This window comes from Cavia porcellus, unplaced genomic scaffold (genome assembly GCF_034190915.1).
Source record: "Cavia porcellus strain 051 isolate PalLab524CR breed Dunkin Hartley unplaced genomic scaffold, mCavPor4.1 scaffold_11, whole genome shotgun sequence".
In the NCBI taxonomy this organism is placed as follows: Eukaryota; Metazoa; Chordata; class Mammalia; order Rodentia; family Caviidae; genus Cavia; species Cavia porcellus.
Window position 1 is genome coordinate 44,456,839 of NW_026947494.1, and position 19,135 is coordinate 44,475,973.

At 33.0% G+C, this 19,135-nt stretch overlaps 1 protein-coding gene across 5 annotated transcripts in view; it reads left to right on the forward strand.

Annotated features, from left to right (window-relative positions):
• The window catches only part of Ddx4 (DEAD-box helicase 4), an 87,688-nt gene that overhangs the window by 45,988 nt on the left and 22,565 nt on the right, over positions 1–19,135 (forward strand). For 2 of the 5 annotated variants that reach the window (XM_063258160.1, XM_063258159.1), the window contains exons 6-15: positions 3,762–3,821; positions 8,922–9,026; positions 9,422–9,502; positions 9,964–10,011; positions 12,205–12,252; positions 12,349–12,393; positions 12,616–12,758; positions 13,465–13,617; positions 15,525–15,679; positions 17,872–18,001. In XM_063258160.1, the coding sequence (XP_063114230.1) occupies positions 3,762–3,821; positions 8,922–9,026; positions 9,422–9,502; positions 9,964–10,011; positions 12,205–12,252; positions 12,349–12,393; positions 12,616–12,758; positions 13,465–13,617; positions 15,525–15,679; positions 17,872–18,001 (968 nt within the window). Of the gene's footprint in view, positions 1–3,761; positions 3,822–6,761; positions 6,866–8,921; positions 9,027–9,421; positions 9,503–9,963; positions 10,012–12,204; positions 12,253–12,348; positions 12,394–12,615; positions 12,759–13,464; positions 13,618–15,524; positions 15,680–17,871; positions 18,002–19,135 lie in introns of those variants that run through there. The other 3 variants (XM_063258164.1, XM_063258161.1, XM_063258163.1) reach the window with 3 other exon arrangements.

Sequence of the window (19,135 nt, forward strand, 5' to 3'; positions counted from 1 at the left end):
TCACTGCTGCAACTAGAAGTATTTCTGTCATATGTACTAACGTTCTGTTTTGAATCAATGCAGAGAATGATGAAAATAGAATAATGTCATCAGGAGATGCTAGACTATAATAATAAACATTGCCAAGGACTTGAAACTTGTTATAAAATCCCTGGTGATTTGATACTTCCTTTATTTGGTAACTGTTGACCTGTGGAATCTTTATAATGCAGTATGTGTTGGAGTTCCAGACATTTATGTCCCTGCCCTGCTTCCTTCTAATTGAATGAAGGTAGAGCATATTGTTTAGTTTTTCTAGGCCACAGTCACCTATTCTGTAAAACGGAGGCCATCCATTTTATAGGTTTCAAGCAGACTAAGTGAGAATTCACATAAGAACAGAACACAACACTAGATACCTTTGTTAAGTCCTTCACAAATGTCGTCTGTCTCTCTTCAAATGTTTTGAGTCTTGAGAGGAGATACAGCTCAGTAGTAGATTGCTTATCTAGCATATAAAAGGCTTTAGGTTTGACCCTTAGCAGTGTATACATACACATATTTTAAGCTTGATTTTATACAGTTTTCCAAGTTGAAATCAAAACTAGACCTGATCACCTGCAAACTATTTTGAAATAAGGTTGAATCTTAATGTGTCATATAAGATGTTTTCTCCAAACTATTGCCAATCTGATTTTTCTCTTTTTTTCCTTTCTCACTCAAATGAAAACATACATAATATAGAACTAGTTAGAAATTTTTTTTGTCTTGTTTTTTTGAGATAGGATCCCTGTTACATAGTTTAGGCTGGCCTCAAACTCACTGTGTAGCCCAGGCTGAGCTTGAATTTGCAATAATTTTTCAGTTTCTCAAGTGCTGGGATTACGGGTACGTGATACCACACCCAGCTAGAATTGGTATTTATTTTTGCTACTGGGAATTGAACTTGGGACCTTGTACTTGTTAGGTAAGCACTGTGCCACTGAGCTATATCCCTGGCTTAGAGTCAGTATTTATGAGACAAAAATCAGCCACCCTTTTTATTCTTTTCCGTTTCTTTTTCTTTCTTTCTTTCTTTCTTTCTTTCTTTTTTTTTTTTTTATACCAGGGATCAAACTCAGGTCCTCATGCTTGCCAGGCAGGCACTTACACAGCTGAGCTAGACCCCCAACCCATTCTTTCCCATTTCTATTTAACAATTTCTGTTCTAATTCTCACTGCATTGAACTCATTTAATATCCAAACCATTTTCACTTATCTAAAGACCTTCCACATATCCCAGATGTATTAGTCACTTTCTCATTGCTGAGATAAAACAATAGACATCTGCAATTTAAAGGAAAAGAGGCTTATTTTGGTTCATGGTTTCAGAGATTCATTCATGCATAGTCAGCTGGTTGCAAAGCAGAAATAGAATGAAGGAAGGGAATGACACAGGAAACCTCCTCAAGTCAGCCAAGATGCAGAGACCAAAGCGAGAACCCATGTTCAGGGAGATATACCCTTTGAGGTCACCCCAGTGACCTGTCTCTTCCTACTGTACCTCACCTCCTAACAACACCTTATCTTCTCACATATTCAGCTGTGAACTCATCAGTAGACTAATATGATAATTATATTTACCTCATGAGCTTGTCACTTCCAGAAGCCTCATTTCAGAATGCACCAGACTTTATGTGGTTAGGGGCCATTTGGATCTAAACCATAGTAGCAGGTGGCTTTTCTAGAGATGACAGGAGAGATAGCATATGAATGCGAAAATTTGTCACAGAAAGTTTCGTGAAAACTTTTCTCCTGAATGTGCTTGCTTTTGACTTTATTTTTATTCTTGGTTTCCCTGAAAGAAAAAACAATATATAGGTCAAATTCTTCCATTTTCACAATTGTTGACAAGCCCCTGATGTTGTTTTGAGATCATGATAGAAACTTTTGTTTACGCATAAAATTATATTTGCAATTTTTTTCCCCATTTCTCTTTTTCCTTGAGCTAGTGCAATGTAATGATAAGGAGTTCAGGTTTTAGAATTGGATGCCCTAAGTTTGAGACTTAGATCCTCCTCTTGGCAGTTGTATTATGTTGAAGGTCTTTATTAACTTTTTGTATTTCATTTTCCCTATTTATAAAATGAAGTCTTATGCCCAGATTTAAAAGGTTAATACAGAACTGAGAATAAGAGTCTGGATTTGATCCTCAGCACTGAAACAAAACCAAAAACCAAAATAAAAGTAAAATGAATGCAGTGACATGCTTGTATTCTAGCTACTCACAAGGCTGGTGCAAGAGGATCAATAAGGGCAGTAGTTAGACCGCAGGCTAAGCAACATAGGGAGACCTGTCCACAAAAATAATACACCTAGAGTAATACCATACACACACTGCATTATATATGTGTTATTATTTTTATGTTGTATAATTAAGGGACCTTACCTGATCTTTTGATCATTATCTTGTTACTCTTTGTGCTTGGCTTTAATTTCTAGCTCTATTGAGATTATATCTTTTTTTCCCATACAATAACTTTGTTTTGAAATACTTTGATTAACAATTGCAAGAGCAGTACAGGAGTTTTCATGTATCTTTTACTCAGCTTCTAATGTAACTATTCTGTTTTACTTCCCAGAGTAGTTAGAGTAACTATAGGTTTTAGGGGAATAATTGGCCAAAGATAATATAAGACTACTTTTTCTTGTTAGGTTTCAAATTAATAGAATTTTTTTCCTTGAAGGAAATAGATGATAGTTAACTGTCCTCATTTCAGGGGAAACCTTCTAGAATTCTTTTCTGCTTTCTAACATTCTTTCCTGCCCAGCTGTCTTAAATTAAATCTTGCTCTCAAGAAAGTTTTGTTTTAGATGACTTCTTGTCTGCTATGGTTCAAAAAGGGGCCTGCAACTAGATCTCTGTGGATCATTGTTAAGTAGACTGATAGTGTTAATGTAGAAATTTGGCATGTGGCCTAGAAGCCGTTTGGTCACTTAATGTCATTACTATTAACATAAGGTCTCAGATATTAACATTAATGATATGTACAAAGATCTCTTGAAATCATCTCTCTCTGAATTTCCCAAATTGGTTTTGCTGGAATCTTCTGGTAAGCTTAAAGTTATATTAGCATAGAACTTTTAAATTTCGTTACTCACTTCTTGCACTTTCAGGAGATAGTCTGAGAGTGAGGGCTGGGGAATTCTTTTTCATATAATAAGAAAGCCTTTTCATATAATAAGACAGCCTTTAGTGAAGAGTTATCCTCGTATCACTTTAGAAACCCTGGTAATGTACTTTAAAAGTCAAGATACCCTCAAATTGTTTTATTCAGATGAATAAAAATTTGCATACATATTTAAGAAACTCTGAGATCTTAGAGTTAAGGAAAATAACAAAAATATATGGTGTTATAAAAAGAATAGTCATGTATTTTTAGTGATCTGTGGATCACATTTGAGAACCATTTGATCGCTTAATAGTTCAGATATTTCTGAAACCTTGGTCAGAGAGACATTTATAAAATTCTTATTTTTTGGCTTCTGTTGCCTGTGTTAGCACTTGGCAAAATAGTGGATTCTCAATGTTATACTTAACATACAGTATTTTAGATATAGTAGATAGTTTGTATGTAGAATCAACTCTGATTTGTTAAATGTCAAGAATGAAAAAGTTTATAGTTTATTAAAATATTTATTTTAATTTTGGCCAGTTTATTTTGTGACAGTTCTATTCTGTAGATATTATGTCTTTAAAGTTTATTCTTTGGATGCTACTCACTTGTTAAATTTTATTTAAGAATCTAATAATGACTGTGAAGATAATCAAACACGGAACAGAGGGTTTTCCAGGAGAGGCGGTAAGGGTCATGTTTTGGAACAATTTGTAATTAAGATAGAGATTGTAAACTAATAAAATAGCCTTTGAAAGAGCTAAAATAAAAATTCTAATTATGAAAATTTTGAAAGTATTTTAAAGAAAAATATTTGGGCATTTATTTTCTGCTTTTTAATACCTGGCTAAATATTCAATGTCTTCCTAATGTTCCTGAATGTTTAATCCCCTCCCCCACTACCTCAAGAAGGTGCTTTAAGTTATAGAAAAAAAGATACTGTAAATGTTTGTTAGTCACTATGTAGATAAACGAGAGAGGCGTTCATCTATAAATAAATAATCAGAAACTTGGGTAAAACAAGGAATTTTACATTATTTTTTATCTTTAGAAGTATTTCACTATACTCTGCTCATTCTAGCTTGTGAATTTGAAGTGAGAGGATGTAAAAATTGTCATAGGTATTTCTCCATTATATCTGGAAACATGTTCCACAAACAACATAATGAAATTACTACTGAATTACTAGAGATGTGCAAATCTGTGATAAAATGATAATATTTGAAACAACTTGGTAGATATACCTGGAAGCGTTTTTGCTGCAGTTAGAGATGCCCTTTTTGTCCACATTAGTAGCTATTGAACAGTTGGCCTTCCCTCAGGAAGCTAGCTAGTACTTCAGTTTGGATTTTACAGTATCACAAATCTTACTGTAATTTCACAAAGTAGTAAAGAATGTTTATGAAAACAGGTTCACTTTTAGCATTGCTTTTTTTTTTTCTTTTTCTTTTTTTGTTTTATATTTTATTTTGAGACAGAATCTTGTTGACCTGTGCAGGCTGGCCTTGAACTTTTGATCTTCCTCAGCCTCCTGAGTCTTGAGATAATAGGGGTGCAGCATGCACTCAGCTGCTTTTCTTTTTCTAACAACCAGTTTTTAGCACAATATTCAGAAAACATTGCCCACATTTTAAAATCCCTAATTATTGTCTGGAGAATAGAAAATATCTTCCTATTAAATTTAAATCCATTCATGTTTAAGTGAGGCAGTCAAAAGGTATTTGCAACTCTCTGTTCTTTGTTCTGACTTACAGACTAGTAGTATAGGATGGTTAGTAGGGACACAGCCTTTTTATAGGGTATTCCTGATTTCCAGTTTTTGTAGGTATACGCATTTGAGATTAGGAAGCTAGAACAAACTGATCACTCAGTAGATATGTGTGTATAAAAATTTATGTTGCAATATGGCATAACATAGTTGTACATATCATAAATGTATAATGCAGTGGTTTTTCACACACTGAACACACCTGGACCAAGAAATGAAAATTATCAGCACATCAAAAGCCCCCTTCATGCCTATTTTCACTGACACCAACTTCACTTCTGAAGATTTACCCTCTTATGATTTCTGACACTTTGAATTAATTTTGTGTATGTTTATGTACTTAACATAAAAGGAATTATATGTGGTATTTTAAAAGTGGTTCATGTTTGTAGTACATTGCAGTTATAGTTAACATAGGAAGTTGGTAGATGACGTTTCTCAATTCCTTTTTAAAAACCTCCTTTCTTCTCCCTGCCCTTCTTAGACCTTTTCTTTCACATATGTATATTATAGAATTATGTATAAATATTATAATATGTTACATGTTATATACGCATTATAAAATATATATTTAAAAATACATGATTGTTGTACATAAGGGGCTTATGTACGTGTAGGGACTTAGTGCATGTACACAATACTTTACAAGCATCCCCTTTAATCTCTTTTCCTGCCCCTTCATCTTTCCATCTTTCAGTTCCCTTCTTACTAATTTCATTACTTCCTGCTTCCTAGTGTCTGTTTTTTATTTTTCACTTTGTTTGTATGTTGTGGTTCCCATAAAACCGTGAAATAAACATGTGTCCGATTTACATCACTTAACATGGTTTCATGGTTCATTCATTTTCCTATAGATAACTCGTTTGTTCTTTGTTGTGGTGAAACATTACTCTATTGTGTATAAATACCACATTTTCATTATCCATTCACCTGTTGATGGATGTTTAGGCTGTTTTCAAGACTTAGCTATTACGAATTATATTGCTATAAACATGGATATAGATGTATTACAGTATAATGATGTCTTTAAATCTGGTAAGGAAATAGGTGGGTCAAATGGACTATTTCTAGTATTTAAGGAATCTCCATAATGATTTCCATAGTGGTTGTGTCAGTTTACACTCTTACAAACAATAAAGAAGGGTTCCTTTTCTCCTTGCAGCCTCCTCAACATTTGTTACTATTTGATTTCCTGCATTTATAGCCTTTCTTTCTGAGACGGAATCTCAGTTTTAAATTGCATTTCTCAAATGGCCAGTGATGTTAAGCATTTTTTGGTGTATATATTGACCATTATAGTTGCTCATCCAAGAAGTGTTTATTCATCACAGATGCTCATTTTCTAATTAGGTCTTTAAATGTGGGTGGGTGGGGTCTAATAATTCTGAATTCTTTATATAGTCTAGATAGTCTGAGTAGTAGCTCAGATAAAATTTTTCCCATTCTATAGATTTCTCTCGTCCCATTCCGTAGATTGTCTTTTCTTTGCTGTGCTGCAGAAGGTTTTTATTTTTTTATTTTTATTTTGAGGGACAGTCCCATTATGAAATGAAAGCTGGCCTTGAACTCTCTTGTGTAGCCCAGGCTGGTCTTGAACTCACAGCAATCCTCTTGCCTCAGCCTCCTGAGTTGCTGGGATTACTGGCATGCATACCACATCTGCCTGAAAAAGCTTTTTAATTTGATGTGCTCTCATTTGTTGCTTGTTGGTATTATTTCTTATCCTCCTGGAGTTTTGTTCAGGAACTAAACTGTACCTGTGTCTTTAAGTGTTTTAGCTATTTTGTTTTCCAGCAGATTGTTTTTGTTCTAATGTTTAGACCTTTGACCTGTTTTGATTTTAGTTTAGTGCACAATGGGAGAGGGCTAGGTTCAACCTTCAGCATGACGAAGGCCAATATACCCAATACTATTTGTTAAATACCAGTGAAGGTATTTAGCCCCTTTGTCAAAGACATGATAGGTGAGTATGTCTGGAGTTGTATCTCTATCTTCTGTTGTGTTCTACTTATCCACAAGTCTGGGTTTTTTTGCAAGTACCATGCTGTTTTTAACATTATATTTTTGTAGTAAAACTTGAGGTCTGGGATTGTGATATCCCCTGCCTTGTAATGTTACCCAGATTGGTTTTTGGACATTTTTCAGTTGGATATCTTTATTTTTATAGTTTTATTTTAAAGGATTTAAAATGTGCAAAAAGTTGCAAGATAGTATATATAGTTCCTAGATGACATTTATATTGGGAGTCTATTGATAAGTAGAAATAAGCCATTTAAGCAAAATTTACTGTCTTCATGGTTAATGCTTTTCTCTTTTTGGTCCCATTCAAGTGCTCTTTGGTGTCTATAAAGATACTGTCTTCGCCTTAGAAACCAGGGCTTTCACAATAAGCTGTATTCCCCTAGGCCTTTTGTGAAATTTTGAGACAGTCTTGTTAAATTGCTGAGTTGTCCAGGCTAGGGTTGAACTTCAAGCCTTCCTGATTTAGTCTCACAGATGGCTGAGAATATAGGTGTGTGCCATACCTATTACTTCATTCTTTTTTTATGGCTGAATTACATTTCATTGTATGGATAGAGATATACCACATTTTGATTATTCTTCAACTGATGGGATATATTTGGGTTGTTTTCACTTTGGCTACCAACACTAATGTTCCTGTGAAAATTTATATACACTTTGGGTTATGGCTAGGCAAAAAACCTTCAGGCATAATTTATAATAAACATAGTCATAAATTTACCTTTAATTGATTTTATCTCATTTAGAAAACAGGCCTTATTTACTGTCAAGTAGTACATATAGGGCTTTTGCTTTTATTGATCCTTCTTTTTAGATGCCAGTACTATAGTTGCAAATGCGTAAAGTAAACATGTTTAGTCTATTTGGCACTTAAATTTAGACTTGACTTAGTTTTGCTTTAGGTGGAATGTTTTATTTAAGTTGGTTTTGATTTTCAATTGAATCAAAAATGAATTGCTTCTAATAGAAAATGAGACTTTATATATGCCTACCTGTTATGATTCAGCTGTTTACTGTTTTCTGTAGACAGCAAATACAAGCCTAGAATACAAATCTTCTGTAAATTGTACAAATCCAGTAAATAAGAGTTTGTGTCATTTCAGGGTTTTAGTCAAGGGACACTTTGTTTTTACTCATTTTTAGTTCTGGTTTTCAAAACAAGCAGTTTTTCTAATCATAGACATATCTATTAACATTCGTAAAGTAGAACATTTGTGTATCAATTATGGCTTTTCCTTTTGGTAACTGTCTGTTAACATGTTCATGATTGGGCCATGATATTAATGATGAAGACAAATCTCATTGCTGGGCAACTTGGATTTGAATTCGTTCATTTATTGCTGGCTTGAACTACCAGTCTTACATTCATGACAGTCCCACTGAGTGACTTATATTGCTTCTCAGGGGGTCTGGGATTCCAGTAACGTAAAGAAAGGTGTTGATTTAGTAGATCAGATAGCATATTACAGTTCCTTAAGGAAAACATTACAGTGTCTAAAAAATTAAAATATAGCTAATTTGGGGTATAGCAATTATAAATGTGTACTATATACACCAGCAATGGAGTACTTGTAAGATACGCATATTAAAATTTTTAAATAACTGATTCATGAATATACATTTTTAAAATTTACTGCAGTGAATTTGTTGACTATTGTAAGTTTTAAATTGATGTGAATAGGGTTATATATAAGTAGTAATATACTCAGATTCAAGCAATTAACTGGATTGATTCAGTCCATTTATTTTACTTATTTTTATTAGTAAAAGGATCAATAAAAGTGATCATATCTGTTTGTACCACTGGTAGTATAAATTGTCCAGTGGGACAGTCATGATCACTGGTGGTTCAAGTCGATGGCAGTGTGAATTCCTTCTACAGTATTTACTTACAGCCAAGGAGTTGTGCAGAATGCTAATTAAATTTGGTTAAGATGTCCCCAAAATGTCTTCGTTGTTTCTGTTGTGTGTTCTTGTCTGCATTTTTAATATTATAGGCTATCAAGATGGAAATGATGCAGAAGCTTCAGGTCCATCTAGAAGAGGAGGTGGAAGAGGTAGTTTCCGAGGTTGCCGTGGAGGATTTGGCATAGGAAGATCAAGTTAGTAGTACATTGCAAATGGTGTAGTTGACTTGTTCAGAAGAAAATGATTTTTAAAAAACCTGTCACATAAAGTTGTGAAGATACACATGAAGTTGCTACAAATGAATCATTCACATTGTATAAAATGTTTTTAGGCATACAAATTATATATCTGTTAAGTTGGAATATATGAGCATTTTTCAGAGGTTTGTGTGACTCAGTTTTCAGTATTGTATGTTGTTAAGTGTCACAGAGCCTTGGTAATACGGCTGATTTTATAAATAAGTTTTAGATTACTAAAACCATTGTACCCAACATCTTTTAGTTTCTGATACTGTTACTTGATTTATTTTATTTACTGGATAATGAAAAGCTTCTTAAAGTTCACATAATCTAATTTTCTCCAAATAAAGATAATGAATATGACCAAGCTGAGGGAGCACAGCGCCCTGCTGGCCTTTTTGGGTCTAGAAGAACAGCAGTGAGTGGTACAGGTGAGAAATAAGACTAAATAATGAATATTATTCATGTATGTGTTTAGCACTAGGATTAGTAATTAATATACATGTATTAAAGCTAATTACTTAGTTGCTTTTTAGATCTGTATGCAAAAATACATGGACAGTTTTGTGTTCCCTATAAAAGTTGTGCATTGAAAATTACTTCTTCCATGTTTTCTACCAATTTATTTGAGGTGTGAATTACTCTTTTAAGTGAAAGAAGGAAAATGAAGCCTGTGCTGGTTCAAAGGAAAGTTTCTGAGTTAGGAGAAAATGAATTTGAAAAGAAAAACAACACAGGTATTCATGAAAAATGTTCAGGGAAGATTTAAATTAGAAAAAACAGTGAAGAAACTAAGGATGCTAAATAATTATATTGATAAAAATAGCTATATAGTTTATGTGCTTGAAGCATATTAGTGTTTTTTCTAAATATTTTGCAAACAATGTCACAGGTAACGGTGATCCTTACCACAGCAGAAGTGGCAGTGGACGTGGACGAGGCAAGTTCTTAATTGGTTTACCTGTCAGAGGCTAAAGTCATTGTAAACAGCTTAATTTTGAAGTTAGATAGCTGTTACTCCTTTTATAATCTCTGGGTAGTGTAAATTTAAATAGTTGGAAAGATCATCAGAAATCTCCCAAGTTATTTCCTTTTCAATTCAGCACTTTTATCAGGAAGTACATACCATAAATGTTTTGGTAAATACAAGCACAAGAGTGTTGAGTCTTCATTTAAATAAAAACTGAAAGCACCCAAAATGCACTAGCAAACAACCATTTAATACAACTATAAAATGAGATGCTGTGCAGATGTTAAATGTTGAGATATATTTGTATATACAAATTATTGTGGAATATGCTTTTCTTATAGGGTTAGGACAATTATTTGATTTGGTCTACCAGTAAAGTTTAACATATGTGATTCTTTAAATATTTAAATATTGTATGAGTTAAAATGCTTTCTAGTAAAGCTTGTTAGATGTCTTCAGAGATTCTTAGTAATTATTGTTATTCTGAGGGCAGTAACAACACCTCTTTTTCCAGGTTTTTGTGTGCTTTAATACAGAAAAAAATTTTTAAAGAATACCTAAACCTTAGGGCTGGAGGTATAGTACAGTAATACAGCACTCATCTATCTTTTTCAAGGCCCTTAATTTGATCCCCAGTATCACAATAAAATAAAGTTGTAAGCTAGTTAAGTCAGCTTCCCAAAATACTAACAGTTTAAAAGATTTCAAGACCTGTGGACATAATTGACATGGAAATTATTGAGAGCTCACATGTAAAAAAGTTGTGCCTGATTACCTTTTATATCTAGTATAGTAATAGTACCTAAGTGTCAGAATGATCTTTTGTTACCTAAAAATCTAGCTGTAGGATTATTAGCCTCTTGATTGCTTATATTATAGGTATTTGCCACTGTGTCTGGTTAAGAATCTAGAATTTTAATTTTCAAGACAAGGAGAAGAAGGGTGGCCAGCTCCAGGAAAAAGAGAGAATTTATTTTTTCTCTGCCTTTTTGTTCTGTCTGGGCCTTAAAGCAGATTGAATGTTCTTGCTCACTTTTGGTGAGCGGAGAATCTTCCTAATTGTTTACTGGCTGAAATGTTAATATTTTCTGGAAATATTCCCAAGGATGTAACTAGAAATAATGTTGATGGTTATCTGTGTCCTTTAAAATCAAATTGACACTTAAAATTAACCATCACAACTAGTATCTGAGGACTTAGATTTAGGATGGGTTCCCACTGTTATAATTGAGAAATTAATTGTGCCTAAATTGTACAAACACTGTGGTGTATACTGAACACTTCGTTTCCTCTTGGGAGTCTAGAAGTTTGTTATGGTATGTGCCAGACAGCAGATGCCTATGTTATTAGTCCATAATGAAAACTCTGGGTACTAACTCTCTGATGTAGATAACATTTGACTTATATTACCACAACTCTTTTAACTCCAAGGGGACAAGACTTGGGAGATTGCACCTACTTTTTTTCTATGGTTTTTCCCCTTGTTCTTGTTTTTTTTGGTGGTTTTGCTCCCTGATCGTCCACTGCATTGTATCGTAGCCACGGATATGACTATATCATGAGTCTTGTGAGTCTTCCTAATAAATCATTGACCTAAAACCAATGGGATTCCCAGCCCAGACTGTTATTTTAGAAAATAAATCCCTTTACTAGACAAAAAGATATAACAGTCTAAGAAAAATATAGTCTTATGGAAAAGTCTCATTTGCCATAAATCAGCATTTTTGTACTAAGAAAACTTAAAATATATAACTTTTCTCCTCCTTCCCTCCCTCCCTCTCTCCGCCTTTTTCTTTTTCTTTCTTTCTTTCTTCCTCTTTTATTTTCTCCTTTCATTTTCTTTTTCTTCCTTCCTTCCTTCCTTCCTTCCTTCCTTCCTTCCTTTCCTTCTCTCTCTCTCTCTCTCTCTCTTTCATTCATTCTTTCTGTTTGTAGTACTAGGAATCGAACCCAGGGCCTTGCACTTACTAAACAAATGCTTTACCACAGAGCTGTGTACCCCAAGTCCCTAAGATTCTGTTTATCTTGTTTTAACTTATCTCAAGTATTACTTGCTTAAAGATGCCTATCCATTTTGATAGTTTTCCTTTTTGAAGACTGCCATTGAAAATAATGAAACATATAACTCTGTGTCTTGACTGTCACTATGAATTTCTTCAATAGGTGGTTACAAAGGTTTAAATGAAGAAGTAATAACAGGCTCTGGAAAGAGTAAGTTTTACTTTAGATAAAGCATTTGAGTTTTAGAAAAAATTGAAGTTTCTTTTACCTCTCAATTAAAAAAATTTCTGTTTGATCTCCTTTAAGATTCTTTGAAGTCAGAAGCTGAAGGAGAAAGTGGTGATATTCAAGGTACATTGACCTTGCGATCTAGATGAATGTATATTGAGTTCATTAAAAATGCAAAATATTTAAAGGCAGAGTTAATTATGTTTTTAGATTTTAAAAGTTTGAGCAGTTAAGCAATGTAGTGTTCTATAATTAAAACTTGATTTTGTCAATATCTCTTTTAGTTTTTCTCCTACTATGTGTAAGCATAAATTGTTTTTAGTTTTTTTTAATTTAAATTCCAAGGGCCAAAAGTGACCTACATACCACCACCTCCACCAGAGGATGAAGACTCCATCTTTGCACATTATCAGACAGGCATAAACTTTGACAAGTATGACACTATTCTTGTGGAAGTATCTGGACATGATGCACCACCAGCAATTCTGGTCAGAACATTATTTCTGTATTGATATGTAACAAACTTTAATTTAAAAATACTTGGTATGGGGGCTGGGGGTTTAGCTCAGCGGCATAAGCGCCTGCCTTGCAAGCAGGCAGTCCTGAGTTCGATCCACGGTACCGATAAAAAGGAAAAAGACAAAAAAAAAAAAAAAAAAAAAAAAAAAAAAAAAAAATACTTGGTATGTTTACTTAAGTTGATATCAACACAAAAGTTCATTTTTAGTATTTGAAAGGAAATTTTAGTCTTTGGAAATATGTACGTGCTAAACTTTATTCCAATTCCAAATACTAAAATGGGAATTTAATTTAGATTTGCTAAAAAAGCACATTTTTCCCAGAGATTCAATGTGTTTACATCCTAAATATGTGAGAAAAATGAGTCTTGGTGTATTTTCTAAGGAGAGTTAGGGGAGTTTTGTCTCGTCTTAATAATTATCATAAGCCTTTGTTCCTGACTAGAGTTTTTAATATCTCATAGGATTTGAGGAGATAAAAGTGTTTTTAGAACCACTGTCTATTGTAAATACTTCTATCAAGTCATAATAAACAAGACTTTGGATATTTATTTTTGACTGGGGTATATTGCTAATTTTAGTGTAATTAACAAAATTTGGAACTAGTTCAGATGAAATATGTTTATAAAGTGATGTACATACAATATATGGAATTTAATCATTTTCCTATTTTTAGAGTTTTGAGGAAGCTAATCTCTGTCAGACACTTAATAGCAACATTGCTAAAGCTGGCTATACTAAACTTACTCCTGTGCAAAAATACAGTATTCCTATTATACTAGCAGGACGAGATTTGATGGCTTGTGCTCAAACAGGATCAGGGAAGACTGTAAGTAATTTTTAAAAATGTATTCTGCCACATATTTTAACACTTTTTATTTTAAAGCAGTTAAAACAGTAAAAACAAAACAATAAAAATGACATAGGATTTCAAAACAAGATAAGGAAATTAACAATGGTTACTATATTACATATAGTTATCTTCGAATTATTGCTCAGATTGTAAAATGTAGGCATATAAAACAGATCAAACAATATATAATCACATTTTATTTCCATGAACTAATAGGAATAGTAGTATCTTTATCTCAGCTATCGCGTGTGTGTGTGCGTGTGTGTGTGTGTGTGTGTGTGTGTGTGTGTAGATACGTATGTATGTATGTGTATATATGTGTGTTCCCTTCCTTCTTTCTCTTTTTACCCATTCCAGTCATTCTTTCCCTTTAAGCAGTTTCTTTCCCTTTCATAATGTCTGTTGTAGATTTAGCATATTATTTACTCTTTCAATTTATTACAATGGGGAGACAACATGGCTAATCTGATTTATTTCACTTGTATGTTTTGTAGTTGCATCAATTTACCTACAAAATATTTATCTTTATAGCTGAGTAGTACTCTATATAAAAAAAAAACCACATCTTTTTTATCCATTCCTCATTTGATAGGCATTTGGGTTGTTTCCAAGGTTTAGCTATTACAAATTGTGTGGCTGTAAACATAGGTACACATACATTGTTGTGGTGTGATATTTTTAATTCTTGTGGGAAGATACCCAGAAAGGGAATTGCTGAGTCAAATGGGACTTCTAATCCTAGTTTTTTTTGAGTAATCTCTACTCTGCCATATAATTAAACCGTTGTTTTTGTTTTTTCTTATATAGCTTGACTCTTTTGTTGGATAGAAGTCTTAACAGATAATTTCAGTTAACTGCCATAAATATTCAAGTCCATTCTATAGCTAAACTATAAGGCACTCCTAGTTTTTGGTTTTCTTGGGATTTGTGTGCTGTTAAGGATTTAAAAAAAAAACTATTTCTAGGATAGTATTGTGTTTCATGAATGATTAACTTGTTTCTGAGTTTATTCAACTCTTTCTGTTACACAGCAGTATGTAAAACAAAATAATTGAAAATCAAAACATCAGAGGTTAAAAATGTTGAGAAAGGGAAAAATCTTACATAATATAGCCAGTAAAACTTTAGAGCATAAAGATGAAGAATGAGAAATATCTATATGAATTGTACAAGATCCTGAGTCATAAAAATGCCTCAGGTTATGCTAATTCAAAGGGAAATATGATAATGTGACATTAGTTTTAAGATTAAATTTGGGGTTTGTTAAATAAGATGCTATGAGACTTGTTTCTAGGTAGTAGTCCCAGTTCATGCCATTTTAGTCTTAATCAGTCTCCATGTGATAATTGAAGGGAAAATAGATAAATTTTATAACATAACAGCTGATGAGTGACTTAAACGTTCTGAAGTTAGATTTAATAAGAGTCTTATTTGCCTAAGTGAGAAAAGCATAGCACAGAATTTCTCTTGCTTGGCCTAAAATCAGTAGGGTGATATGTTAATCCAAATAATTTCCAAATTTTGTTGTAGCTATAGATCATTTTTCTTTGTAATAATTTTTACTTCCTAAGGACTCATTTATAGTAATTCAAATTATAGCTAGATTTTCCTCTATAAAGTTAATGTTGTTGATCTACTTCGAATACATGGGCATGCCTGTTTTGTTAGAAAACTGAAAAATATTTTGATAGAGTAATTTTATCAAATATTTTAAAGACTTAAATGTTAACTTGTTGAAGTAAAAATTGTTTTAATTTCTCAACATAAATATACCAGCAAGACAGAAGAAAAATCTTAAAGGCTTTAAGGTCATGAAGAATAGCTTTCATAGGGACAAAAGTGATTACACTATGAATTAGTAAGTTAGACAATTTAACTTGTAGGCGGCTTTTCTCTTGCCAATTTTGGCTCACATGATGCGTGATGGAATAACTGCCAGTCGGTTTAAAGAGCTACAGGAACCAGAGTGTATTATTGTAGCACCAACTCGAGAATTGATCAATCAGATTTATTTGGAAGCCAGAAAATTTTCTTATGGGTAAGTAAGTACGTTTGGAATTCCATTTGAAACAGTTTTTCTTAGAGATTATTTTCTTATTTTGGGAAGAGCTCAGTAATAATGAACTCATGTAATTTTTAGCATTACTTGATTGAAGCAATTTTTGTTAATTTTGTTGACAGAATTTCTTTGTATTTTCAAAAGAAATGTGCTTATTAAAATATACAAAGTAGATAATTAGACAATAGTGAAATGTTGGTACATTTTTGATAGTTTTTAGTGCATGTTTAAAAGTTAAACGTGGAGTATCTGAATAAATTTTTATATACTATATAATATAGAAAACTACTTTTGTATAACTAATAACTAATGCATTATACTTTTGTGTAACTAATTTTTTAATGATTTAAAAATTGCGTGTATACATTATATTTTTTTGTAGTAATGGTGAATAAACTCAGGGTTTCACAAATTTTATTTATTTCAAGACATTTAGCTTCTGTTAAACTAAGGCCTGTTTTAAGTAGGACCATGATGAATATCTTGCATACATAAAGGTTTTTTTGTTTTGTTTTGTTTTTCAGTGAGACAAGGTCTTGTTCTGCTGCCCAGTTTGACCTTAAACTCTTGGGCTCAAGCAGTCATCTTTCCTCAGCGTCCCTAGTTAATAGGACTATTGGTGTGTGCTGTGGTGCAACCATGGCAGCTATTTTTCTGGTTTAAGAATCTCTCTGAAGTAGATTTTTAAAATAAGTTTTAATATTAAAAAGCATGATTTTTTTTTTGAGACAGGGTCTCCCTGTGCAGTTCAGGATGGTCTTGAGCTCACCCCAGGCTGGTCTCAAATTTGTAACAATCCTCCTGCCTCATCCTCCCTAGAGTGCTGGAATTACAAGTGTGTGCCACAGCTACTTTTTTTTTTTTTAATGGAGAACTGAATTTAGAACCTTGTGCTTGTCAGGCAGGCACGTATGCTGCTGAGCTATATCCCTGGCAAAAAAAACCATGAGCTTTTTTTTTTTTCCTGGTATCAGGGTTCGAACTCAGGACCACATGCTTGCAAGGCAGGCGCTTATGCCGCTGAGCTAAATCCGCAGCCCCAAACCATGAACTTTTAGAGCTTGCACTAATGTATATTTCTGCCAGCACTGTATGAGAAGTCCAGTTTACCCACCACCTTTGGCAGCAGTTGATAGTTTTTAGTTATCTTTTGCTGTCTATCAAATTATCTTAAAAGCTAGTAGCTTACAACAGTAAATATTTTCTGAATGAGTTTCTAGGACTTAAAGAGTTGGGAAATAGATGTAAATAAATTTAAGAAATTTAATCCTCACAGTAGTAAATAACAAGTCATTTAAAGCAATGAACTTATTTAGTAAAACATACTTTTCCTATGCTCTTTGACTATTCTCTTTGTTCTATGATTGTCCTCTTCTGTTACTGTTAACAGTAACTGACCTACCTCATCACTGAAATAGCCAGTACAGGAGTAATCCTCCAGGAAATGATCTTTTGGCATCCGAAAAACTTGGTTTTTCAAAATTTAGCAGTGTATGTGGGAGATAACGTTTAACTTAAGAGTTGTAGCCCTTTGCATGAATATACTGTATGCCTTGAAATGTGTATTACTGCAATTTAAATCTTTACTTATAGAAACCTAGCTTTCAGACGTCTTACATTGAAAATAACAGTGACAATGAATGGTACTGTATATTCATCTCTGACCATTTGTGGGGATATAACCCGAACAACTAATTTCTAGATGCGATTTAGTGGGGAAAAGGACGAATTTTTGTTTATGGGCTAAAATTTTTAGTTTGTATCAATTTACTCTTAGGTGCTAATTAACCCACACCCAGTTAACATGGTATTATCATACCATGGTCTGCAGTGTTTTCATTTGTCATCCTTTTTAAAGTAATACTGAACTTTAAAAATATTTCAAAGGTTTTGTATTTTTATTGTTCATTTCTTTGTGTTGTGTTTTTTTTTTTAATTTGTGTAGGGAACATAGTATTGTTTCTCGTTGTTATTGAAGAACACTTTATCGGATAGGTGGCAAAGTATTTTTCCTTTTGTTATTTAGTTTTTAGCATTAACCTTTCAGCTTATTCCTAGGCAAAATTTTGTTTCTTAGGTAGTTGACTGTGCTCTTGTGTGGATTTCTGCTCTGTTATAAAAAAATGTCTAATTTTCAAATAACTAGAAAGCAACATTTTTCTTATCAATAGGACCTGTGTAAGAGCTGTTGTCATATATGGAGGAACACAGTTGGGGCATTCAATCCGACAAATAGTACAAGGCTGTAACATATTATGTGCTACTCCTGGGAGATTGATGGATATCATAGGAAAAGAAAAGGTAGGTCTTAGAGGGATAACAAAGTTATGAGACTGATAATTTTTTATAGGGGAGTAATGTAAAGTATGTTGACTTGAGTACCATTTATATTTTAGGGTCCATCAGATTATTTCAATTAGTTTTCATGTAATTCTTAAGGTAATCATATAGAACATAGTATTATCCATTTTATACAAACTCTGAAACTGTTTCTTCTATTTAAAATCCCTTACTTAGTTCTACTACATGATGGAGTTAAAATTGACATTTTTTGAAAGAAATAGGAAAACTTAAGAATTGAGGGGGCTGTAAATAAAGGGAGAAAAGGGTGTGAGGTGGGTAGAAGTTAAAGGGGTGGACATAATCAACATAGCATATATATATGGAAATGCTTTAGTGAAACCCACTAATTGTGCAAGTAATACATATCAATAAATGGTTGAATAAAAAGAAAAGGAACCTAGGTCTGATTCCAGAGTACATATCCTATACTCTTGTTACCCTAGTAAAAAATGAAATAAATATATTTATCTAGTTTCATATTTGTCTTGGTGAAATATTTTCTTGCAAGAAACCTTTTGTGAGTGACATCAATAATTTTGCATTCTTTTTAAGTATGTGAGTGGTATTAACCAATCTTGATAATTTGGTAATCTTCCAGAAGAGATTCTAGTGCTGTGCATTTACTTAAGAATTCACATACTACTGGATCTGGTGACATGTACCTGTAATCCTAGCACTCTTTTTTTTTATTTTTTTATTTTTATTTTTTATTATTTAAAGAACAAAAAGAAAGGGCATAAACAAAGCAGTAAAAGGGTACAAGTAATATAGAATTTCAAGAAAAAAAATACAGTCAGAAATCACCAGTTAATAGGTTACATATTGTCTTCCCAGAAACAGTTGTCCAAATTACAAAATTAAAGCATATAAAGTGGACATTCATACAGTGATATTGGAGACAGTTCCATTCAGTGATCCAACAAAAGCTCAGTAATATGGTTTTCCATCCTACACACTCGAACATACCTATGGTTATATCCCTTAGTCCACCTTCCTTTCCTCTCTTTTTTACAATAACAATTAGACTTTTTGGGTTTTATAACTCTCACATTCTTATTACTTTTTTTTGAAGAGAATAAAACCAAACACGAC